This window comes from Mastigoproctus giganteus, chromosome 3, assembly GCF_048544385.1.
Source record: "Mastigoproctus giganteus isolate SK-2022 chromosome 3, ASM4854438v1, whole genome shotgun sequence".
In the NCBI taxonomy this organism is placed as follows: domain Eukaryota; kingdom Metazoa; phylum Arthropoda; class Arachnida; order Uropygi; family Thelyphonidae; genus Mastigoproctus; species Mastigoproctus giganteus.
The window spans coordinates 101,070,819-101,098,319 of NC_143577.1; the positions used below are offsets into that span (position 1 = coordinate 101,070,819).

General features: G+C 37.9%; 1 protein-coding gene across 1 annotated transcript in view; it reads right to left on the bottom strand.

Moving 5' to 3' along the window:
• Positions 1-27,501, bottom strand: part of TM9SF3 (transmembrane 9 superfamily protein member 3) — a 357,433-nt gene that overhangs the window by 303,735 nt on the left and 26,197 nt on the right. The window contains exons 2-3 of the mRNA XM_090369370.1: positions 19,642-19,837; positions 7,453-7,575 (exon numbers count right to left, since the gene is read on the bottom strand). Of these exons, the coding sequence (XP_090225496.1) occupies positions 7,453-7,575; positions 19,642-19,837 (319 nt within the window). The remainder of the gene's footprint in view (positions 1-7,452; positions 7,576-19,641; positions 19,838-27,501) is intronic.

Here is a 27,501-nt window from a genome sequence, read left to right on the forward strand (position 1 = left end):
GTCCAGTGCTCAAAACAGAAGGAACTGGAAAGTTGCTGGAGAGGCCTTCATCCTGCAGTGGATTGAAAATGGCTGATGATGATGATGATGATTGATAAAGGTATATCAGGCTTAGTGTCGAAGTTTGCAGAAGATGATACAAAGGCTGGAAGGGTTGTTAATGACAGTAATGGCAGTGCATTACTACAACAGGATCTAGAAAATTTTGGGCAGATGGGCTGAGGAGCTGCAACTAAAGTTTAACATTGACAAATGCAAAGTACTGCATATGGGTAGAAGTAACCCCAGGCTGCAAGAGAAAGTCATGTTAGTCGATGATATGTGGGAATTTTGCTAGTAAGGAAAAGGGGGTGATTATTCCTTTGTAAAAGGCAATGGTCAGGCCATACCTTGAGTACTGCATACAGGTCTGGAGGCCTCATTTCAGGAAAGATGTAGAGTTGCTTGAGAGTGTACAGAGAAGGGCAACAAGATTGGTCAGGGGAATGAAGGGGTCCTCTTACCAATGGCTTAAGTTCTGCAAATTGCAATGGTGGGAGACTAGGCACCTGCGAGATGATCTGATTGAGGTGTATAAGGCCTTGAATGGGTTGAGCACACTGAATTCTGATGGGATTCTTCCGCTTGCTCAGATTACAAACCTAAGGGGACAAATTCAAATTGAGGAAAGATGCTTGTAGAATAGATGTGCAGAAATTTGCCTTTAGCCAGTAAGTGGTTAATTGATGGAACAAATTTCCATCTGTCTTTGTGAAAGTTGATAGCTTAAATAAATTCAAGGAGGAACTGGACAAACTTTTAGAGGGAATGGATGTGCTTTCTTGCATCACATGCCTCCATTACTACTACTATATAAGCCTAAATGGATGACATATCAACTAATGAAACTAATAGCAGTGAAAAAAACTGCATAGAATGTACAGAAATGGTGGGGGATACTGAAACCTACAGTAAGTACAAATTAATGTGCAATCAAGTCACTATGAGGGTTAAGAAAAGCTTAACAGATTATAAGCAGTTCTAAAAATGCAAACAAAAGTAGCAAGGAATTTTTTGCTTAAGTTACCACTAGAAGGAAATGGATGAACTAAATTGAGTCAATGCATATAATACTGTTCGGATTGCTGAAGAACAATAAATATTTTTGCATCTGCATTCATATGTGAAGAAGTTTTTTAAAGATGGAATAACAAATGAATACCATGACATAATTGGAAACTAAATAACTCCGAGAAAAAAAAGTCAAAGATAAACTATTAAAATTTAAAGTAAAGAAGGCACCTGGGCACAGTTGTGCCTAAGTTTTTCCCTCAGTGCACAGAATATCATTTGAATGCTGACCTTACACTGATGTTCAGATGGTTGCCATACAAAAATAATTAATGATTATAACCATTAATAATAATTACAAGTGAATTGGAAAATAAACAATTTAATAACAGATAATCATAATTATTCCATTACACAGATTTGGATAAAAATAAAATTATCTTTAAACCCATTCTTGACAAATATTATATAAAGTTTTAACAAATTTTATAAGCTAGAGTGAAATTTTGAAAAGTAATCCTTATATGCGTCCTATACATCCTTTTTACTGACAGTAAGACAATGCAATCACTTCCATCAGTGAGTGTCAGGAGTTACATTTTCTTTGAAAAATAATTTTTAAACTGAGCTGTGGCATTTCCAAATTTTATTGCATTTATGGTTTCTAAAAGATAAAATATAATTTGTATATTCTGAGAAGTGTTTCCTAATTTAACATAGGCCAAACTTAAGGAAAAGTTTGGCATATGTTAAATTAGTTAGAGTTAAAGAAGGGTGAATTGGCAGCTTGGCAATCATTTAAGGCAGTAGTACATGGGTTTTTGGGTAACAGGAAAGGGAAAAACTATGAAATGTTGGTGTCTACATTGGCAAACCACATCGACAAAAACACTGGCAAAAACATCTAATGTCGTTGAAAATTCATTTTCTTCATTCCCATCTTGAATTTTTCCCTGAAAATCTGGGAGATGTAAGTGATGAACAAGAGGAGCGGTTTCATCAAGATATTTCCACAATGGAAAAGCGGTACCGAGGTTTCTGGGATCCTGTAATGATGGGGGATTACTGCTGGTTCCTTGTGAGGGAGAGTAAGCAGGAATACAAGTTAAAATAGTTTAGTAGTAAACATTTTTTAAGTAGGTTATCAAAATCTGGCAAGGAGTTAAGTGATTTTGTAATAATTAGAGTAAAGTGGAGGAGAAATTGTTGAAATTCAACATAAGAAATGCACCTGCGGGTGGATGGGATCTATCCAGTTATGTTAAAGGAAGCAGCAAAGGAAGTAAGCTTCTTTGTGAAATTGTGAAAGCTTCTTTGGACTCAGGGGAGGTCCCCATGGACTGCAGATTGCAAATGTGTCTCCAATTTACAAATTGGGATCAAAGGGTGACAAGTAGTTACAGACCTGTTAGTCTAATTTCTGTTTCAGGGAAAATAATGGAGTCACTGGTTAAGGAAGTGATGCAGGATTATCTGAACAAGACTTGAGTTATAGTTCATGCACAGCATGGTCACAAAGGAACTGGATGCAAGAAGTAATTTTGATATCATATACTTGGATTTTAGGAAAGCTTTTTATACTGTGGCACACGGAAGATTACTGTACAAATTCAAACAGTATGGCGTAAAGGGCAAACTGCTACAATGGATAAAAAGATGGTTGAGTGGGAGAAGACAGAGTGGTAATCGATGGACAGTGCTCTTCGTGGAATAATGTTATTAGAAGAGTCCCCAGGATTCGGTGTTGGGCCCATTGTTGTTTTTGGTATTTATCAATGATACTGATGAAGGTATATCAGGGTTAATGTCTAAGTTTGCAGATGATACGAAGATTGGCAGGATTGTTAATGACAGTACATACTGCAACAGGATCTCGTAAAGTTCAGCAGATGGGCTGAGAGGTGGCAACTGAAGTTTAACATTAAAAAATGTAAAGTACTGCATATGGGTAGGAGTAACTACAGAATAATGTACCAACTGGGTGGTATTACACTCAGGGTAGTGGAGAATGAGAAGGACCTGTAGGTAATTGTGTAGTCAGATATGAAGTTTTCTGAGCAGTGCAGACAGTCTGCAAGAGTAGCTCATGGCGTCTTGTGAATGATATGCAGGAATTTTGCTAGCAGGGATAAGGGGGTGATTGTCCCCTTGTATAAAGCAAACGGTCCGGCCACATCTTGAGTACTGCATACAGGTCAGGAGGCTTCATTTTAGGAAGGATGTAGAGCTGCTGGGACGAGTACAGAAAAGGGCAATGAGACTGGTGAGTGGAGAAAAGGGCTGGTGCTACCAAGAAAGACTTAAGTTCTGCAAATTGCAGCTTCTAGAGAGTCACCTGTGTGGCGATCTAATTGAGGTGTTGTTGTTGTTGTTGTTGTGGGGGTTTTTTGGCGCATAAGCTGCTTTGGCTATAATGCGCCTATTCCTTTATTGTAATAAACTATTAGAATTTCTTGTCATGTCAGATAAGGAGATTCAGAAATGAGTAAAAAGTCCAATTTTCTTCAGAAAATTAAAAAATTCAGGAATATTTGCATTGTCACCAATGACATTCTCTAGGGTTATTGGTTTCCGAAGGTTAACCAAAGATAGTAGGGTTGTATTTCTGTCTTGATTATAGTGTGGGCATTCAATGAGAATGTGTTTCACAGTCAAATTTAGAGAACAATGTGGACACTGTGGTGGATCATCTCCTGTGAGTAAATGAAGGTGAGTCAAATGTGTATGGCCTATTCTTGATCTTGAAAGAAGTACTTCTTCTCGTCTTGATGAACGGACACTGGAACGCCAAATTCTAGGATCCTGTTTAAATTGAAAAAGTTTGTTATTTGTTTGAGAGTGCCAGAGTGCTGTCCATTCTGTTAGGCATGCACCACGAATGATTTGTGGATAGTCTGATGCTGGAACAGGTATATTGGTTAAATTTAAGGTAGATGGATTTTTTGCAGCTTTATCGGCCAGTTCATTACCAGAAATTCCAGAATGTGCTGGAATCCAGCAGAAGGTGATGAGTTGGTGGCGCTCTTCAATCTGCAGTAATAATCTTCTAATTTCATTTAGAAAAGGGTGATCTTTATCTGCGGAGTTAGATAATGCCATAATTGAGCTGAGGGAGTCAGTGTAAATAACAAATTTTAATGAGCAGTCAGAACTGAGATTTTCTAAGGCTAGTTTAATTGCATATAATTCTGCTGAGAAGATGCTGAATTCAGGTGGAAGGGATGCTGAGATAGTGGTATTTAGGAACACTGCTGCTGCTCCAACGTTTGAGTTAGATTTAGAGCCATCTGTATAAATTGGAGAAAAGTCAAAATATCTGTGAGTGTGAATTGCATGAAGTTGTTTCACATTTGATTCTTGAAGAACATTTTTTTTTCCCCACTGGCTAAGGTAAGTGTCACAGGTGGGTAGAGGAGTACACGTCCATGGTGGTTGAGCGCATGTTACTACTTCTTGTACAGAATGAATGGGGACATTCCAAACCTGCATTAGTTCAAGAAGGCGAAGACCAGCTGGTTTTACTATGGTAGGCTTAATTCTGTAGAGGCTTTCTAATGGTGGCTTGAATAAGTATGACTGAATTGGATGCGAGGCACAACTATGTATTTTAACGGCATACTTCAGTAGCAATGTTTTCCTACGTAGAGTTAAAGGGGGCTCATGTGCATCGATGTAGAGGCTATGTGCTGGTGATGTTCTGAAAGCCCCAAGTGCAGTCCTCAAGGCGCTGTGCTGAACTGGATCAAGCCAGCGCAAAGCACTTGCTCTGGCAGAATCATAGACAGGTGCACCATAATCGAGACGGGATCGGATTAATGCCCTATATAACCGAAGTAGGGAGGTGCGATCTGCACCCCATGTTAGGGCGGATAAAGTTCTGAGTATATTTAACTTTTTTAAACAGGAAGTACGAACATTTTTTATATGGTCTAAGAAATTTAATTTGTTGTCAAGGATTAATCCTAGAAATCTGATGTTAGTAGTGACTGGGATGGAAACATTGGAAATTTGAAGTTCAGGATCCAGATGGAGTTTGCGTTGTCGACAAAAATGGATAGCAACTGTTTTCTGTTGTGAGAGTCGATAGCCGTTAAGGCTGGCCCATTGTTGTATTTTATTCAGTGATATCTGAAGCTGCCTTTCAATAGATCTCATGCTTTGGGAATGACAGGAAATGGAAAGGTCATCCGCGTAAAGATATGATTCAACTGTGTTTGGAAGCTGTTTAGTGATGGAATCGATTCTAAGAGCAAAGAGAGTGGCACTCAGTACAGATCCCTGAGGAACACCTTCTTCCTGAATGAAAGTTGTAGAGAGGTCGTTTTGGTATTTTACTTGAAACGATCTAGTGTATAAAAAGTTCTGAACAAATATGGGAAGATTGCCCCGTAGACCGAGAGAATAAAGATCACTAAGTATGCCATGTCGCCAGGTGGTGTCAAAAGCCTTCTGTATATCTATAGAAACCATTACCAGATGCTCATGTTTAACGAAAGCATTGCGAATGGCAAATTCAGCCTTGATCATGAGATCTAAACATGATCTGTTCTGTCGAAAGCCATGCTGACTATTGCTCAGTCTACTGTGGATAATTTTTTCAAGGATTTTGCTGAGGCAGCTGGACAGAGATATTGGTCTATAGTTATGGGGATTGGTTGGATCTTTTCCAGGCTTCAGGAAAGCCAAAACATTAGAGTGGTGCCAAGAAGCTGGATAAACATTTTCTAAAAAAAATACGGTTGTAAAAGACCAGGAGGAGGCGCAAAGCTTTGTCATCAAGATGTTGCAGCATGATATAATAGATCCCATCTGGTCCGGCGGCACCATTACGAGCTGTTTTAATGGCATGCAATAGTTCAGAATATTGTAGAGGTTTGTTATATGGTAGAATGAGGGGAGTTTGGAAGGTAACAGAATACTGTTCTCGACTGTTTTTAATTCGTTGGAAAGATGTAGTATAAGCTGATGTTGCTGAGATCTCAGCAAAAGTATTGCCCAGAGCATTAGCTATATCCGAGGGACTAGATAAATCTCGCCCATTCCAGGAGAGGACTGGAGAAGGTATGGTTGGAAACTTACCAGAGAGCTGTCTAATTTTTTTTCCAAATTAATTTGCTGTCAGTGTTTCTGTTAATTGTTGATGCAAAACGGGTCCAGGATTCTTTTTTGGCTTGCCTCTGTATGTAACGTGCTTTTGCCCTTTCTTTCTTATAATTTATCAGATTGGCTGTGATTGGATATTGCCGAAACAAATTCCACGCTTTATTTTTTGCCTTTTTTGCTTTGGTGCACTCCTCGTTCCACCAATAATTATAGTGTTTACGGCCCGGTGGATTTGATAATGGTATTGTATCTTTAGCCACGTTTAGGAGATGCGACGTGATGTAATCTGTCACATCATCAATACGCTGGAGACGGATTTTTTTCTCATCGAAACAGATTGATGACTGAAATTTTGCCCAGTTTGCTCTTGTAAATTTCCATTTCCTGCAGGGTTTAGTTAAAGGAGTCTGTGTTATCAATACCTTGCATACGATTGGGAAGTGATCACTGCCCATAGGATCGTTTATAACATACCACTCTATGGTCGGGACCAGTACTGGAGAACAAATGGAAAGATCTATTGCTGAAGTATGTCCAGTTGGGAGCTGAATGTGAGTGTGCGTGCCAGTATTCAGTATGGCGAGGTTTAGTGCATTAATTGAGGTGTATAAGGCATATAATGGTTTGAGCAAGCTGAATTCTAATGGGATGCTTTCTCTTGCTCAGATTACTCACCTGAGGGGACAAATTCAAATTGAGGAAAACGAATTGTAGAATAGATGTGTGGAAATTTGCCTTTTATCCAGCAGATGGTTGATAGTTGGGAGAAACTTCCATCTGTTGTAGTGGAGGTCAATAGCCTTAAATAAGTTCAGGGCAGAACTAGACAAACATTTGGAGTGAATGGATAGGTGAAATGGGAGTTTTTTTTTTTTTTTTTGGCTGATGCTATATAAGCTTGCTTTCTTGCATCATATGCCTCTACTAATGCTAATCAGTTGGTGATCACATCAGTAGGTTTTACTGTATAAATAAAATCTAGACCAGAAGCAAACTAAAGTTAATGATTTTAATTAATTAAAAGAAGTGGCTATACTCTTAAATCATGTTCTCATATGGGGAGATTGTTTAATTTTAAGTCATGCAGTTTGTGGCAACTTGTCAATAATCAAAGTTATATGAGGGAAATCAAACCACATAACTTTTTTCACGGCAAAGAATACTAAATACATTTCCTTTTTTAATTAAAACAGTTCCTTAAACTATTAATCTAAAATGAAATTGGATTAAAGAAAATATTAAATTTTAATGAACCACCATATGATGTACTTTTAAGATAGTCTGTTCACAATTACTTACCCCAAACAGGCAAGTCATCTATATACATCTGATACCAATAGTGATTTTTCACAGCATAAACAAATGCTTGAAGCCTTTCTTCCTTTAGATCTACTTCACAGTAAAGAGTTTTAGCCACGGGGGCTTGAAAGAAAAGAAAAAAAAAAAAAAAATGTAAACATTACTGGTAAGAGAATCAACAAATGGTAATTGTAATATTAATAAAAAAAAAAAAAAAAAAAATATCTGAGCATCATTTATTATACCACTATTGAAGAGAACCAAACTTAAAAGTCAAATTCCATTATTTATTTTACTACTGAAATGGAAGGGGTGGAACTGTAAATGACTACTGGAAAAATTGACAATTATTCCACTGTATATTTTATACATGTTACATTTTTATATGTTATACAGTGAAATAATGAGTTGTTGTTATTATTTGGTTTTTAGGAGCATTAGCAACTAAAGCCATATTGCTCCGGGGATATGCGGTGGTCATTCCCTGACCTTTCCACATCCTCCATATTTCGTGGTCACGGGCTCGAACCCCGATCTAATCAAGAAGCATGTGCTACGCACTGTTGCTCCTGCCCACCTGGCTACAGAGGCACCGGAAATAATGAGTAATGTGAGCAATAAGCAATAATATTGTGCAGAGGAATAATAATGCCAAATTTTAGAAATTGGACATTTCTAATTTTTCAAATTTATATTAAGAACACCAAACAAAAAGTATTTTGCAGTGGCTACATTAAATCAAAACTTAAGGAAGGAAGGAATGATATATATGTATATATAATAAGGCCAACTTTCTGGACAATGAAGGCTTGACTTTATGGGCATATCAGAGACACAAGATGACCTAAATTAATAAAGGTGAGTGCACAGCCTAAAACTCAAACCATCATGACAGCTATTCAAGAAGTGATTACCTCTATTTTAACAAACTTAGGCTAACCTGTGAATAATATACTGAGTCTAAGTAAGCAACCAAGCAGTGTATGAAAGAACTTACAATTAAAACATAAAAGATTACATGTAACTTTAATCCCAATTCTGGGCTGCATTTGTTCTATACTGCAAAGTAGTAAAAGTAAGGGTGTGGGATAGTAGTAAAAGTAAGGGTGTGGGATAGTAGTAAAAGTAAGGGTGTGGGATTATATTTCATTGTAGACAATGAAATAATTTAAAAATTGTACAATTCTGTACTCTTGGTATTTTCAAATTAATGAGAGGAATTAGCTCAATATATCCAGGTAAAACATTTCTTCACTAACACTCTCCTTGAATTTAAACAAATATTACAATAAAAAATGAATTCTACCCTCTGAGGCAAACCAATCAGCAATCCAATGTACCCAGCAACCATTACCGAGAGGTCTAAACCTCTCTCCACAATACATCAGAACTCCAATGATCAACGAGTGGGAACAACTCTCACTCGTTGAGGGACATAGTGAGCCTTGTTGCTCTTTCATACTCTTGGTATATATGCTTTAGTTCCACCAATAAGAGAGGCAAACATTTTGGCTGTGAATGCTTTCACCTATGTTCACATTAGAAAGTTGACTTTAATTGGTAATGAAGTGTTATCAATGAATTAGCATGAGAATTTACTACTTGTTTAAAACTCAGGGGACCTGAAACAGCTGTCACAATGGTGCAGAGTTTGACAAATAGAATCATGCTTAACAGTGGCGTAGCTACCATGTAGGCAGGCAGGGCAATTACCTCCAGGCCCGGGCCCTTGAGGGGCCCGGCTTCTTTGGCTGTCTCCTGTTTTTGCAATTTTCATCAAGTAGAGGCCCGAACATGTTCTTTGCCTCCGGGTCCGAAAAAGGGTAGCTACACTAGTAACACTTAAGATGACGCTATTTATATAAAGTATTGGCAATTTATATCAACGTGTAGAAAAAAAAAAAAAAAAAGTGTATCCCAAAAAAACAGGAGGAAAGCAGGAGATATTTGGAAAAGCAAATTTCATTTCTAGTGAACCAACAATTAAGTTTCACAGGCAAAATACACATTTTATATTAAAATACAGCCATGTTTATCCACTACAGTATGCTTTTAAATATTTGCTTACCTCACAATTTTCTCTCTGTGGTTTTTGTTTAAATATTCTATTAGACATCATGCATACCTGCATCGATAAAAATATTGCTGCAGACTTTGCTTGTAACAATATTTTTCAACAGAAAATCCCAAATTTTTCCTCTGCAGAAACCTTGAGTCAAAGCTTTGTTTAAAAAAAATGGCTATGCTGCCTAAACTTGGCTAGGCAGCATTGTCATTATTTTGAGCAAAAGAATTATAGGTAAAGAAATAGATGAAGTAATAGATTTTTGCAGCATCAGTTCTGTCAGTTTCAGTGTGAGAACCTACCAGACACTATTATATATGAAAAAAAAAAAAAAAAAAAAGGATGTACTGTAAACGACCAGTGCACAAGAAAGCTTTGAATATAACAAATTCGCCCAAGTCATGCTTGCCATTGTAGCAATTCCTTATCTGGCTGCACATTCTCTCACATTCAGCATTACTATGAAGACCTGTTAAAATGCTAGGCATGGCCTGGGAAAATCTTTTACATTTTAAGCTTCTTGTGCACTGGTGTGTTCCCCAGGTAAGGGCAACTGAAAACAATTTTTTCTTCATTCATAATAGTGTCTGGTAGGTAACCAACTGAAACCAACAGCATTGATGCTGCAAAACATCTATTATTTCATCTACTTCTTTACCTTTGGCAACACCAAGAAGTACTGGAAAACTAAACCAAAAAAAATTGTGTGCGTGACAAGCAAGCATAGCGGAAGTTAAGTGAAACTTATATAAGCGAACATTTATCACTTGACCAACAAGCCGTATTGACCATATAAATGCCGCAGGTGACGAATCTGCATGAATGGGAGCCTCAGAGATACAAGACATTCCATTACCAAATCTAGTTTAAGCAAGTGCTGTGGCATTGGGTGATATTTAAAACTATTTGACTTCGATAGAGGCAGAATCGCTTTGTTCTTGAGAGAGCCATGACAGCTGTTACAGGTTGCCATTTGACTTAGATCCTCATTTGGAAATGCTGTTTCAAGAAGAGCATGATCTCAAGCTGCTACAATCTTCACATCATTCTTGAACCAAAGCCGATCATACATGGAACAGACTGAACCGAAATCATTATCCAGGAATGTACGTTTTAGGTGTTGAATGAATTTGAGTACTTCTGGCAGTCAGTTTTGGCTTCTTCACTTCTTCGCTTTTCATTTACGACTGGGCTTCAAGGACTTCGTCATTTTCATTTGCAGGACCAACTTCCATCACTGCTCCTTCCAAATTCACTTCTAACATTTCTGGGGAAATGCTCTGAAGATGTGGATGCACCTTTTCCAGCTTCTTTGTTCAACTTCGTCGCACACTATAATTTCTTCCACTGTTGAAATAGTTTAGATCTCTCCTTTGTACTCAATGGAGGTGGTTTCGGTGGTAACATTGCACGTATATGTGCACTATATGTCTTACAACACTCAACTACAGTGGACCCCCATTTTATGACTGTTTCACTGTACAATCAAATCACTTTACGACGGACACTCTGTAACAAAATACCGTTCACTATATGATATGTAGTAACACTGGTCATTGTGATCACATTTACGAATTGAATTTTAATTCTGTTAATGGTGATTCTAATAAACGAATATAGGAGGAATAATATTCACAGGCTATAAAAGTAAGGATATAAAGCACAGATTTACACTTATTACCTTACAAATTAACAAAATTAAATGATACGTGAAAATCAGAAGAATATTTTCCACAGGTTAACAAAAGAAAAAAAAAAAGGAAGGTAAAAAGCCAACTATACCAGGTATTCGCAGGTGGTCATCCTCCCATTTACTAACCGGACCTGATGCAGCTTAACTTTGGGGATTATACGAGAAGGGGAGCATTTAACCTAGTACAATAGATGGCTGTTTAGAATGTCTGTAGTGCATTTACTTATGGTAATGGTCACATTTTCGTTGCATTTTTTTGTAAATACACAAATGCAAGTTACTCCCATCTGAAAACTGAACGGAGTGCACCTAAAAAAGTTTCATTTCAAAAATTCAAATCTGAAAATGATGCACCATCAGTTTATGTGATTTGGAAACTACCTCAGCATTTATAAGTACATCACTTTTCAATGGGAACTTGTGTACCACGTAATCATGTGCAGACAACATACTTCCTCAGCAAGCAAAGAACAGAATCTTCTCTTCTCTAGACTCTTCACAACCTTGGAGGTATAAATGAATAATTAAGTAAGAAATGACTAAGGCAGAATCATCCTTTTGGTCAGTCTGCTATAGTAATCAATTCCAAAATGGAAGTGGAAGAGTTGAAACTGTTAGTAAATAAATTTGTGCATAACATTTTTCAACATATCTAGGAGAGTAATGACCTCAGTATATGGACAGGAAATAATTTGGACTGAAGAGCTATGTTCAGATTTTCAAATGTTGTCATAATATTTAAAAGAAACATGAACTGGCTTTCTGCATGAATAAGAATAACATTCCTAGAATTATCAGCCTGCCTGACCTGTTTAAGATTGCTTTCACCAGACATTTGTAATCCAGGAGTTTTCTGTTGGGGGAGTTCATCAATGTGTCTTCTTTCAAAACTTTTGGATCATGAACTGGATTTGGATACAAGTCAATGAAACTCACTAGTGATTGCTTGTTGCACTTTTTAATTTAGTAACTGAAACAAGTGCTCATATTGCTTTTCTAACCTCTTCTGACTGCAGGTCAAACCACCCAGGAAACCTATATGCTGGCTATTTCAAATGATTTTGCTGTTGTCTTTGATGCCCTATGGTTGCTAGCATCCTCAGAAGAATATTCCATGCCGGTATTCCACAGAACCTGTATAACTATATCAACAATTATCTTAACAGGAAATTAGCAGTGCAAACTAGATTTCAATGCACACAGCAAAATGTAACCCATGGATGCCCCAAGGATTTAGTGCTGGATCCCTAATTTTGGAATCTGGTGATGAACAAGTTCCTGGAGGCTGACACAAGCCAAGTGGACAAGGTCATCTTTGTGGATGACCTTGTTCTCCTTGTGAAGGGTAACACTAGAAGGGCTCTGGAAGACCAGGCAAATCATGCCCTGAACCTTCTACAGAACTGAGCACAAACACATAAGCTGGTAATTTCTAGTATGAAAACTAAATCTGTTCTACTAAAAGGCAAATTAAGAAAATCACCTCTAATAAATATTTCAGGAAAAACAATAGCCCTTACACAACAGAATTAAAATACCTTGGAGTCATCTTTGACTAAAAGCTAACATTTTGCATCTGACAAATGTTGGTAAAAAAGTAAGAAAGTATGCTGGCATAACTGCCAGAATAAATAGAACCAACTGAGGTTTAAAAAGGAAGACTTTAGCCCTTGTTTATAAGGCTATCTTCCTCCCAGTTATTACTTATGGAACTGGTGTCTGGTTCCCCACAATGTTACTAGTCAACAATAGAGCTAAACTAGGATCCATCCAGAATGTCATCCTACTTACAATTACCTGAGCATGCTGCATGGTAAGCACCCCTGCCCTGTAGGTTCTGGCTGGTGCACTGCCATTTGAATTTGAAATAATTCGAAGAGGCCTCAACTATATAGGTTAGAAGGCAGATACCTACTGTTATTGTTATTTGGTTTTTAGGAGCATTAGCAACTTAGGCCATATTGCTCCGGGGATATGCGGTGGTCATTCCCTGACCTTTCCGCATCCTCCGTATTTGGTGGTCACGGGCTCGAACCCCAGTCTAATCAAGAAGTGCTACGCACTGCTGCTCCTGCCCACCTGGCTACGGAGGCGCCACAGATACCTACTGACATCATAGGGATAAACAAAGACTTAACAGCTGATCCTAAACAGGAAAAGGATACTGATCTGTCTATACCAGCAATGGCAAGATAGATGGGACAATCAGATAAAGGGGACGTCACTAGGAGGTTCCTGTGACAGGTAACCCTAGTCTCTCCCAAACCTCTACCTTTCTACCCTGGTTTTCACCAGGCTTATACTCTACATTTTTGCTAATGGCATGATTCCTCTAAATGCAGAACTGTCAGCTTGGCCTCACACAGGACACAAAATGTACATTTGGTGCCGATGAGGATTGGGCCAATGTCTTATATTGTTTGTTTGTTTGGCTTTTAGGAGCATTAGCAACTAAGGCCATATTGCTCCGGGGATATGCGGTGGTCATTCCCTGACCTTTCCGCATCCTCCGTATTTGATGGGCACGGGCTTGAACGACAGTCTAATCAAGAAGTGTGTGCTACACACTGCTGCTCCTGCCCACCTGGCTACGGAAGAGCCCTCAATGTCTTATATGACTACTCCAATTATCATCCCCACAAATGTGTACTCATGACAAAAATAGGACTCATAAGTAACAGATGTGAACAACTTCTCAACATGCATTACATGGCCTTCTATGAATGTGCCCAAAAAGCTTTTCAGACTAGGAGAAGCATCCATGCAGCGATAAATTGAACTGTGATACCCACCCCTACCTTGAAAAGTTCCTCTCCCTGACTAATGATAATGACCAGCCTGCTAGAATGTTTCCCATTCAGCACATATATGAAAGGAAATGCTTTTGATGGAATGTATGTAATAGTGTAGTTAGTGTTCATATATGTATATTTATTGCAATTAATGTTCATATTTTCAATTTTGTTGATACTTGAAAAAAAGCTCTTAAACCTGGAACTCAAAGCGAAAATTCAAAAAGCGGAAACTGCCTGTATACACACCCCTTTTTTTTTATTATTATTACTCATTTAGCAGCAGACTTGTAGGTAACAGCAGACAACAATCACTCACCCATGTGCCTCTTTTCATGCACTCAGAGACAGGACACAGGTATCACCTAAATAAACAACTATCAAAACTTCCACACTTTATTTTTGACTGATCACAACTACATTCATTCAGCAGCTGCACAGTTTACACAGGTTACTTTACTTGCACTCACATTTGGACATCTTAACCTGGAAAGACACATTTTTACACACACACACACACACACACACACACACACACACACACACACACACACACACACACACACACACACACACACACACACACACACACACACACACACCTCTCTCTGACAATTAACATCAGACATTCTCATTAACACACAACAATCCCTTTTATAACAGTACTGTTTTTATAGATTTCTTCCCCACCTCCAGAATCAATGGACTCATTTTCCACCCAGCGACATGCTTTCTTTTAACTCCTCATTACTTGATGCCATTTTAAATTGTAAGGATTGCAAAATTATTTAATAAATAAAGTCACAATTCAGAAATCACAGAAACACCTCTGTATACAACCTGACCACACGATAGCTTGAGGCAGACTGAGACCAAAACAAAGCAAGTTGGCAGACTTGCAGTTTGGTGTCCTGAGTCATGTTCAGCTCGCAAGGTCATGCTCTTATCTGTAAGCTGGGAAAACAGCTGTTTGAACAAGTTTTTAGAAAGAATAAAAAAAAATTTCCTGAATTTGATTATAAAAATAAAAGTAGGTAATTATCAAAACAATAATGGAAATAGGTAATTATTAATTAATAATAACACTGAAGTTTTGTATAACCTAAAAAAAATAATATGGTCGAGATTAATATGTACATTACTGTACTATTATTTGTCCAGTCCGTTAAATCCAAAATCCATTATAACCAATAGTGATTTTTCACAGCATAAACAAATGCTTAAAGCTGTTCTTCCTTTAAATCTACTTCACAATAAAGAGTTTTAGCTATGGGGACTTGAAAGAAAAGAAAAAAAAAAAATGCAAACAAACATTTATATTGGGGTCTGTTAAATCGAGAGTTTACTGTACTTAGTTTTTAATTTAAAATTTTAAGAGTGGTGATTTTTGGTTTCACTATAATACAGTACACACACACACACATGCAAAAAAACCGAAAAAAAAGCCCCTTTCTTAGAGTTCGATACCTATGATAATCTCAGGGGTGGGGGCATCTCAGGTGCTCATCCAGCTTCTGGGGGGGGGTACCACAACCAAAAGATTAAATGCAGTATTACTTGCCTGGTTCAACTGCTTAGGGATATTGGACTGTTGCTGAAAGAGAACAGTGAGAACCACTGATTTAAAAGATCAAAAGCAGTTACTTTAGTTTCACCAAATTTCTCATCAAATTTTTCCGAAAATCAGGAAAAATTTACTGAATACCTGGGGTGGGGGGGGGGGAAACAATATAAATCATTACTAAAGTTATTATTAAGACGTGCATGCAGAAGTCACTATATTTTCCATTTTTATGCTGGCATTGGCATGTTGAGCAATATGACTATTACATAATTGCCTAATCAACACTTGGTCAAAGTTTCTTACAGCTACTTATGGCAACCTATTGTAAAAAAAAAAAAAAAAGCTAGGTACCAGCAAGTATTCCTTAGGTGTTAGTGTGACTCAGTATACATATATTGTTAATTAACAACTTCAAGCCTATTAAGCAACTTTTGTATTACTAATAAAAAAATAAATGCAAAAGGCATAAAATACTACAAACTTGCAATTCACTAAAGAACTATCAGTGTAAATACACAATACTTCGCTAGTAATAGTAAAGTACAGTAGTAGCATGATTGCAACACCAGGGTAATAGAAAGTACAGTAGTAGCATGATTGCAACACCTACCTAAACCCACTGATGATAGGCCAACAAGCCTTGAAATGGTGCCAATCTGGGTGGTGGTGGTGGTGCCCACTGAGAATAATGGTCTTCTCCATTGGTGAAGTGTTATTTTTTCAAGGTAGTGCAATACATGGTAACATGTTGTGAAGGTAGACACAATATGAGATACAATTAAATCGATGCTGTTCACACTACTACTGTAATTTACTATTACAAACAAAGTATTGTTTATTTACACTGGTAGTTCTTTAGCAAATTTTGTATAAAAACTAATTTGAACATCATAAATCTGTCTACCTCTGTTCCGGGTAAAATAATGGAGTCACTGGTTAAAGATGCATTGCAGGATCATCTAGACAAGACTGCAGCAATAATTCAGACACAGCATGGGTTTGTTAAGGGAAAGTCTTGTCTGACAAATTTGATAGGATATTATGATGTGGTTACAAAGGGACTGGATGAAAAAAATAATTTTGATATCATATATTTGGATTTCAGGAAAGCTTTTGACACTGTTGTGCATGAAAAAATATTGTACAAATTGGAGCAGAATCGTATTAAGGGTAAGTTGCTACAATGGATAAAAGGATGGTTAAGTGGGAGAAGCCAGAGGGTGGTAATCAATGGGTGCTGCTCTTAGTGGACTAATGTTATTAGTGGAGTCCCACAGGGTTCGGTGTTGGGTCCACTGTTGTTTTGTATATTTATCAATGGTATTGATGAAGGTATATCAGGCTTAATGTCGAAGTTTGCAGAACTTTGATGATACAAAGGTTGGCAGGATTGTTAATGACAGTAATGGCAGTGTGCTACTGCAACAGGATCTAGATAATTTGGGCAGATGGGCTAAGAAGTGGCAACTGAAGTTTAACCTTGACAAATGCAAAGTACTGCATATGGCTAGAAGTAACCCTAGAGAAACATACCAACTGTGTGGTACTACACTTAAGGTGGTAGAAAATGAAAAAGACCTGGGAGCAATTGTGCAGTCAGATATGAAGTTTTCTAAGCAATGCAGACAGGCTGCCAGGGCAGGTCATGGGGTTTTCTCAATGATATATAGGAATTTTGATAGCAGGGAAAAAGGAGGTGATTGTCCCTCTGTATAAGGCAATGGTCAGGCCATGCCTTGAGTACTGCGTACAGGTCTGGAGGCCTCATTTTAGGAAGGATGTAGATTTATTTGAGCGTGTACAGAGAAGGGCAACAAGATTGGTGAGGGGAATGAAGGGATCCTCTTACCAAGAGAGGCTTAAGTTCTGCAAATTGCAGTGGCTGGAGACTAGGCACCTGCGCGGTGATCTGATTGAGGTGTATAAGGCCTTGAATGGGTTGACCACGCTGAATTCTGATGGGATCCTTCCACTTGTTCAGATTACGAACCTAAGGGGGCATAAATTCAAATTAAGAAAGGACAGATGTAGAACAGATGTGCAGAAATTTGCCTTTAGCCAGCGGGTGGTTAATTGCTGGAACAAACTTCCATCTGTCGTTGTGGAAGTTGATAGGTTGAATAAATTTAAGGAGGAACTGGACAGGCATTTGGAGGGAATGGTGTGATTTTTTTTTTTTTGGCTGATTTTGCATAAGCTCATACACTTGCTTTCTTGCATCACATGCCACTACTACTACTGCAGAACTTAGCATTATATTCTAGAACAGTACTTTTTACTAGCATACAACTCTTCTGTAAATCTAAATCTTCCATGAAACCCTAATATCCTTAAGAGTAATAATTAAAAGTATTAATCCCAGAAATCAATGTATAAAAATTAGAACAACAATCATAAAAAATTAATAGAACATTTACAGAATGTTCTATTAATTTTTCTGTGATCACTTTACAAAATGGCAGCATCTAAGGGAACAGAATTTGAAAAACACTATTCTAAACAAGTCTGAATCTTGAATATTTCTTAATTTATTTCTTAAATCTCAAAATATATATCGTTAATATACAGGGTGTTTCAGTTAAACGTTTCAGAACTTCTAAGAGGGGTAGGGTACATCCTGACAACTCGAAATCATATAGCAATGTGGGGTCGGAAATACTTTCCTGAAGCGGTGTTGTACACAGAAGCATCATAAAAAGAAAAGAGACCGTAAGTGAGAAATCGTTTTAATAATACATGAAAAGAAGCAAAAGGTACATGGATTAAAGTAAGTGTTCGAAGTTTCTTCAACCTCGTATTGCTTTCACACAGTGGTACCTTGGAAAATGTGCTACAAATCCCCTTTTTCCTGCTGAAGTGTTGTTTTCCGATGAGGCATCCTTCACAAATGAAGGAATTTTCAACACACATAACGACCATATCTGGGCGGTCGAGAACCAGCATGCAATACGACGTCGTGCAGCACAGATTCGATTTTCGGTCAATGTATGGGCCGGTATTATGGGAGATCACCTCATCGGACCTTACCTGTTACCGTGTTGTCTAACCGGACCTATCTACTTGATCTTTCTGCAGCAAGTATTGCCACAACTTTTGAGAGATGAACAGATTTCTGCATCGACGCAACAGACAATGTCATTCCAACATGATGGAGCCCCTGCCCATTATAGCAGAGATGTTCGTAACTACCTGGATGTCACATTTGGTCGACAGTGGATTCCCATGCGTTGGCCTGCTCGGTCACCCGACCTATCATGTCTTGATTTTTATTTCTGGGGTCATATGAAATCGCTAGTTTATGACACCCCTGTTGACAATGTTGAGGAGCTGGTTGCAAGAATCGCAGTAGCTGCCGAGGAAATTCGAAATTCGCCTGGAGTATTCCAGAATGTTCGGATGTCCATGCGTCGGAGATGTGAGGCGTGCATTGTAGGCCGTGGAAGAAACTTCGAACACTTACTTTAATCCATGTAACTTTTGCTTCTTTTCATGTATTATTAAAACGATTTCTCACTTACGGCCTATTTCTTTTTATGGTGCTTCTGTGTACAACAACGCTTCAGGAAAGCATTTCCGACCCCACATTGCTATATGATTTCGAGTTGTCAGGATGTACCCTACCCCTCTTAGAAGTTCTGAAACGTTTAACTGAAACACCCTGTATAAATATCTCTAATATATCCCTCTTTTATTAAAAAGCAAACTAAAACAACAGAAATAATAAAAGCTTTCCCTTTCAATACCATATGGCATACCAACAAGCTCTCTCAGAACACTAGGATTTCAAAAAAAAATTTGAAAAAGAACTGCACTAGAAAGCACTATTGATAAAACTGGTGATGGAACCTTCCCGTGATATGCCATAATCTCAGAAATTGAATAAAATTAAACAGCTATTAAACGATTATCAGAAAAAAAAATAAATCAATATAATACTTTAGTTTTATGCATGTTCTAATCAATACAATATGATACCCAAAACGTATTTCATTGATTTGAATCTTTTTACAAACTCGTTTAATAAAAGTATTAAAAATTTATTTTAATTTTAAATTTTTAATTATTTTTTACTTACCTTTAAAATTAATATCTAAACCACTAAATTCCAACTCCACTCCAAGCAGAGCTTCTCCCAATGTTTCATGATAGTGACTGATACCTTTTTTATGTCCAAGGCAAAAAGGCAAAGAAAAATAAGCATATGTTTCCTGTCGATTATGATATGGCCCCACAGTATTCATCCACAGAACAACTTCATCATTATCTTCATACTGAAACGAAACAAAGTTAAAAACCACACATTTTAAGCATAAAAAATTTAGTTCAGAACTTAAGACTATTAATCAAACACCTATCATTAATAGGACAGCACAGCAAGCAGATGCAAGAAGCCATTTTGTTAAAAAGTTGCATAACGTAAACAGCTACAAAAAATAGGCTGTGGATTTTTTGTCAGTGCTTCAACAGATGAAGGTAAGCATGGATTAGCATTAGTAGAGGCATATGATGCATGAAAGTAAGCTTATAAATCAGCCAAAAAAAAAACATTCCATTTCACCCATACTGTTCACTCCTAGTTCTGCCTCGAATTTATTTAAGATATCAACTTCCACAATGACAGATGGAAGTTTGTTCCAGAAATCAAACCCGCTGGCTAAAGGCAAATTTCTGCAGATCTATTTTACAACTGTCTTTCCTCAATTTCAATAGGTCCCCTCAGGCGATTAATTTGGGCAAGATGAAGAATCCCATCAGCATTGAACTTGCTCAAACCATTCAAGACCTTATACACTTGAATCAGATCACCTCAGAGATAACTAGTCTCCAGACATTGTAATTTGAAGAACTAAGCCTTTCTTTGAAAGAGCTAAGCCTTTTTTCCATTCACCAATCAATCTCGTTGCCCTTCTTGTACTCATTCCAACAGCTCTACATCCTTCTAAACATGCCTCCAGCACTCAAACTCACAGTAGTTTGAGTAGATTGAGTCAATACAGTAGTTTGAGTGCCTCACAGCACTCAAACTACTGTATTGCCTGATCATTGCATTATACAAGCAGATAACTCCTTATCCCAGCAAGAAAAATTCCTGTATATTATTGACAAGACACCAGGCACTGCTAAGAAAACTTCATATCTGACTGCACAATTACCCTCTAGATCCCGTTCCAGCAACATACTGTCACTAGTGTCATTAATAACCCTGTTAACCTTCATATCAACTGCAAACTTGGATAATAACCCTGACCTTGATTAATATCCTTAATAAATACAGAAAACAACAATGGGAGACTCCACTAATAACATTAGTACAAGAGCAGTGCCTGTTGTTTACTGCTCTGTCTTCTCCCACTCAACCATCCCTCTATCCATAGCAGCGATTTGCCCTTAATGCCATACTGCTCCAATTTGTATAGCAGTCTTCCATGTGCAACAGTATCAAAAGCTTTCCTAAAGCCAAATATATGATATCAAAATTATTTTTTGCATCCAGTTGTTGTTGTTGGTGGTCATCGTTTTACGGCACAATGGCAACTAAAGGCCATTATGTACCAAACAATGGTAGGAGATTTCAGGTGTTATTAAATGTGAGATATATGTATTATGTGGGATTTAAGCATTATATTCTGTGATAGCATTTTATGCTTTTTAGTAAAGTGAAAACTGCATTAATGTCAGATCTGTTGTCTAATATCTGTTGCAAAGTAAGTGTGATTTGGGCTGCATAGTTCGATAAGAAGGTGGTTTTCCGTACTCCACTACAGAAAGTGGCAGTTAACAATGATATGTGGACTGCGATTTGTGCATGGCAGTTCGGACAGAGAGGTAGATCTGAGGAAGAAAGAAGATAAAAGTGAGTAAGGTGTGTATATCCTACTCGTAGTCTTATGAGTGTGACATAACATTAGCATAGGCATATGACGCAAGAAAGCAAGCTTATGCAGCATCAGCCAAAAGAAACCCTCCCATTTCACCCCTCCATTCTTTCCAAATGCCTGTCCAGCTCACCCTTAAATTTAACTTCCACAAAAAAAGATGGAAGTCTGTTCCACCAATCAACTACCTGCTGTCTAAAGGCAAATTTCCGCACATCTATCCTAATACTGTCTTTCCTCAATTTGAATCTGTGCCCCCTCACGTTCTTAATCTGAAAAAGAGGAAGAATCCCATCAGCATTCAGCTTGCTCAACCCATTCAATGTCTTATACACCTCAATCAGACCACCTCACAGGTGCCTACTCTCCAGCCGCAGGCAATTTGTGGAACTTAAGCCTTTCTTGCTAAGAGCACCCCTTTGTTCCCCTCAACCAATCTTATTGCCCTTCGATGTGCTCATTTTAGCAACTCTACATCCTTCCTAAAATGAGGCCTCCAGACCTGTATAAATATACAAAACAATACTGGGCTCAACACCAAACCCTGAGCAACTGTCAGGGTGCAGTGTTGGCCCATTACATTTGTATACTAATAACATTTCCAAGGCCTCTAGGTGTGGCCTGACCATTGCCTTGTATAACGGGATGGAAGTCTGTTCCTGTCCCTGATAGCAAAATTCCTATATATCATTGACAAGATTCCGTGACCTGCCCTGGCAGCCCATCTGCATCAGAGAACTTCATATTTGACTGCACAATTACCACCAGGTCTTTTTCACTTCCCTGAGTGCTGTACCATACAGTTAGTACATTTCTCTTCAGTTATTGCTACCCATATGCAGTACTTTGCATTTTTCAATGTGAAACTTCAGTTGCCACTTCTCAGCCCATTTGCTAAACTTATCTAGTTCCAGTTGGAGTAACATACTGTCTTTACTGTTGTTAACAACTCTGCCAACCTTTGTATTATCTTTAAACTTGTACATTAAACCTGATACACCTTCATCAATATAATTGATAAATATACAAAACAATAATGGGCTCAACACCAAACCCTGAGGAATCCCAGGGTGCGGTGTTGGGCCCATTACATTTGTATACTAATAACATTTGACCACAAAGAGCAGTGTCCATTGATTACCACTCTGTCGTCTCCCACTCAACCATCCCTTTATCCATTGTAGCAACGTACCCTTAATGCCATACCTTTCCAATTTGTACAGCAGTATCAAAAGCTTTCCTGAAATCCAAGTATATGATATCAAAATTATTTTTGGCATTCAGTTCCTTTGTGACCACATTATGGTATCCAATCAAATTGGTCACACAAGACCTCCTTTTAACAAACCCATGCTGTGTCTTAACTATTACTGTTTGTTCATTATTTGGTTTTTAGGAGCATTAGCAACTAAAGCCATATTGCTCCGGGGATGCGGTGGTCATTCCCTGACCTTTCCGCATCCTCCGTATTTGGTGGTCACGGACTCGAACCCCAGTCTAATCAAGAAGCATGTGCTACGCACTGCTGCTCCTGCCCACCTGGCTACGGAGACGCCACTCAACTATTACTGCAGTCTTGTCTAGATGATCCTGCAATGCTTCTTCCTTTTGGTTTGAGCAGAAACTGGAGAGCGCAGACTGGAGTACCGGTTTAATCCGAAGGAGTTTGCTGACTTTTTTTTTGCCTCCAGTTCTTTTGTGACAACATCATAGTATCCAATCAAACTAGTCAGACAAGACTTCCCCTTAACAAACCCATGCTGTTTGAACTATCACTGTAGTCTTGTCTAGATGATCCTGCAGTGCTTCTTTAACCAGTGCCTCCATTAATTTCCCCGGAACAGAAGTTCCCTTCTGTTACCCTTTGATCCCCCATTTGTGAATGGGGACACATTTCCACATCTCCGGTCCATGGAGACATCCTCTGAGTCCAAGGAAGCTTTCAAAATTATGGCTAAGGTTTCCTTAATTCTTTTACAGCTTGTTTGTTTGTTATTTGGTTTTTAGGAGCATTAGCAACTAAGGCCATATTGCTCCGGGATATGCGGTGGTCATTCCCTGACCTTTCCGCATCCTCCGTATTCGGTGGTGACGGGCTCGAACCCCGGTCTAATCAAGAAGCGTGTGCTACGCACTGCTGCTCCTTCCCACCTGGCTACGGAGGCGCCTCTTTTACAGCCTCCTTTGGTATAACTGAATAGAATCCATCCACCCCACATGCTTTTTTTTATGTTTAACTTTAACAATTTCTCCTGCAGTTTGCTCTCAGTTATTACAATATCATTTAGCTTCAGCCAGAGTTTGATAAACTTTTAATATTCCACTCCCCTCCCTGAATATCTCCATGTGTGAAATTAGATGTAAAATACTTATTCACTTTGTCAGCTACCTGAGCAGGAACATCAACAGTCGAACCATCGATATCAAGTGGACCAATCTGATTCATCCCCCTCCTTCTAGAGTTTACATAATTAAAGAACTCTTTGCTGTTTTTCTTTGCATCTTTTGCCAAGGATTTCTCATAATCTGCCTACACCTGTCTAATCTTTGTGATTTGATTACAGACTACCTCACGAGGGTGTATCAAAAAGTTGTATCCTTACCTAGAAAAAATACCCCTAGAAAGGTGAAACTTCACAGGAACTTTAATCCTTTTCTATGTACTCTCCATGTATAGTAACACATTTCTCCCATCTGTGGATCAGTTGTTTAATGCCTTGATCATGGAAATCTGCACTTTTTGCCTGAAACCATGATTCCACTTCATTGATGATTCCTGAATCAAAGCGGCGTCCATGCAATGGTTTCTTCATTTCTCGAAACAAGATGCCTGACGGTGCTAGGTCAGGGGAATAGGGTGGGCTGCTATAGTAGTCCATAGCCACACTGGGCAACAAAGTTGGTGAGAACATTGCTTCTACAAAAAGCATCAGCAGACTTGGAATCCAACATTCAAAAACCTTAGACATGTGCAGATGGTCATTTAAAATGCTGTGGGTAGACCCATAACTAATTCCCACTGCATCTGCGATGAAATGAATTGTCACACATCTGTCACTCAGCACCAGCTGCTCAACCTTTGTGTCACTGTTTGTGGATGTTGATGGCCCTCCTTCTCTTGGCTTGTCAAAGACACACTGGAACTCCATGTTCTCTTCCCAGAAAATTTGGCAACCAGGTGGCATTATGAAGTAGCCAGGTGGGGAAGTGTAATACTATAAAATTGCCTGTTATTTATAAATATAAATAGCAGACAATATAAATAATTTATAAATACTTATATGACTTAAGCAATCCAGAGCAAAAATTAATTGCATAATTTAACATTACATGCTCCTGTGGCATTGATCTCAATTGCATAATATGTTTGAATTAATACTGACAGAGATCGGTGAGCAGTACCATATGGTACCGTGAGAATAGCTTAAATTTTAGCCAGGCAATCAGTTAAATTCACTGGGAGAACACTGAACTCCTGTTTCCACTTTTTTACAGTGTCATAGGATGGACAATTCTGCCCATACACATCTTTCATTTCTTCTTCAATTTCCTGAGCTTTCTTGTCCTGCAAATGCAGGAACTTGATCACTGCTCGATACTCCACTTTGTCAACCACAGCATCCTTTCTCAGATTCCGGCCTCCACCTATGGTGTACAATCAACTATGGGAATGAGTTTTCACACGTTAGTTATTGAATATTAGAATAAACAAAACAGAGCTATAATGCCCAACGAGTACTACATTTATATTAATATACAGAAATAAAGAGGAATTAACCTCAATGCTTTTTTGTGGGATGCTTCACTACAATACTCTCCCAAATTCCATCAAACGTAAAATTATCACTCAATGGCTTCCTTTCCTCTCATACATATGAAGGGGCTGACGTATCCACGATCATAAGTCAAGATCTCCCAACCCGACCACCAACACATCAAAACTATTTAGGAAGATAAGTTATTCAAAACTGGGTTAAATTATTTTAGCTAATTTAAAATTTTAACTCTTATATGCTGTGTTCATTTCATTGATTTTAATATTAGACAAGATGTCTTCTGACTCTCAGTGTTATGTGGTGGTGGTTTGCTATGTTGGTGTCGGGTTGGGAGACCTCGACTAACGATCAAGAATATATCAGACCATTCATACGTCTGTGATGGAAGGAAGCCACTAAGTGATAATTTTACGTCTAACAGAATTTGGGAGAGTATTGCAGTGAAACATTCTACAAAAAAGCATTGAAACAAATTCCTCTTTATTTCTGTATGTTATTGAATATGTAGACAATGAAAATTAAAATAGCATCTTCCTACTGATGTTTTATCTAGGTCAGGGTATGAACTTTTTTGATACCCTCTCATATATCTACAATAGGCTTCTGTGTCACCTGATAGTTATATGCATCCGATGCATTTTTCTTCTCTGCCACAAGTCTCATTAGTTGATCTGATATCCATCATCATCATCATGAACTTGGTCTGGCTTTTAAGACCTGTTCCGTTGTAGCTCTTGGAGATAGTCTTGATCTCGCCATCATTGTCTTGGTCGACCCACATCTCTCTCTTGCCTGTAGGTTTGTAGTTAAAGGTTAATTTTGGTATCCGGTCTGGGTTCATTCTTTATATGTGGTTTCTGATACCGTTTTATGTCACTTACCATGTTATCTACTTTTAATTTCTCACGGATATCTAAATTTCTTTGGTGGTTTAGTCTTGTAAAGCCTAATAATGGCCTTAAAAATCTCATTTGTGCTGCTTCTAGTTTGTGTGCATCTTTCTTATTTATGACCCAAGTCTCACAGCTGTAGAAGATGGCTGATTTTGAAGTGTGTTGTGCAGTCGTAATTTTGTTTCAGTTGTCATTTGTTTTCCGGTGGTGTTTAATTGTTCCATTCATTTTATTATATTTTTATAGTTTAGTGTGGATGTCTTTCCCTTCACATTTGATATTAAATTTCCCAAATAGGTGAAGTCAGATATTTGTTCTATTATTTTGTCATCAATAACAATTTTGACTATTTGTATGTTTTTTCCACATAATCACATTGATTTTGTTTTTGAGGTGGAAATTTTCATCTCTTACTTTTTACCTATTTTATTCAGTGCATTTGCTGCTATCTGTAGTTCATCTTCGGATTTTGGAATTATAACTTGATCTTCAGCATATAATATAGTTTGGATTTTATTCCTTGTTCTTCTTTAATTGTATTCCGTTGTTAATTGTTTGTTTCCATTCTTTAATAATTTTATTGATTTAATTTTATTAAATAAATTTGGTGATAGTCCACATCCTTGTTTGACTCCTTTATTGGTGTTAATTGGGTCTGATAGTTGGCCATTAGAATATTTTATGCAGACTTTGGAGTTTTATATAGGCTTTGCATTGCTTTCTGCAGTTGGGTTGGGATATTTTCTTCATGTAGAATCTGACAAAGTTTTTCCCGGTTTACATTGTCATATGCATTTTCATAATCAATAAACAGCAGAAATGTTGGTAGACCAAATTCTCTTCTTTTCTCTAAAATTTGTTGTAATCAGAAAATGGCATCTATTGTGCTTCTCCCTTTTCTGAACCCACATTATTCTTCTTCTAAGAATTGTTCACTGTATTTATTAAGTTTATTCTTTAGTATATTAGAGTATAGCTTTGAAGCAGTGTTATCCCTCTGTAGTTGTTAGGGTTATTTCTGGAGCTTTTTTGTGTAAATTGATTACAATTCCTGTTTCCCAATCTTTGGTTATCTGTTGCTTATGCCATATGATGTTAAATAATTTTAGTAGTGCATTTTTTTAGTAAAGTGCCCCGATATTTAAATAGTTCTACATTCACATTGTCTATGCCTGGGTTTTTTTTTTGGTTTTTGTAATATTAACTTTATTTCTTCCATTGTTGGATTCCGGTTATTTGGGCCACTGGTTAATCGGGGCAGCAGTTTATTTGGGCCAAATCTTGAAAAACAGAAACCAATCGAGAAAATAGCCAGGGTTTACTTTGCTTAATTGGGACAGTATGTCGTTTAATCAGGGCAGGAGACCGCAGCACTGGAGATTACCCTACG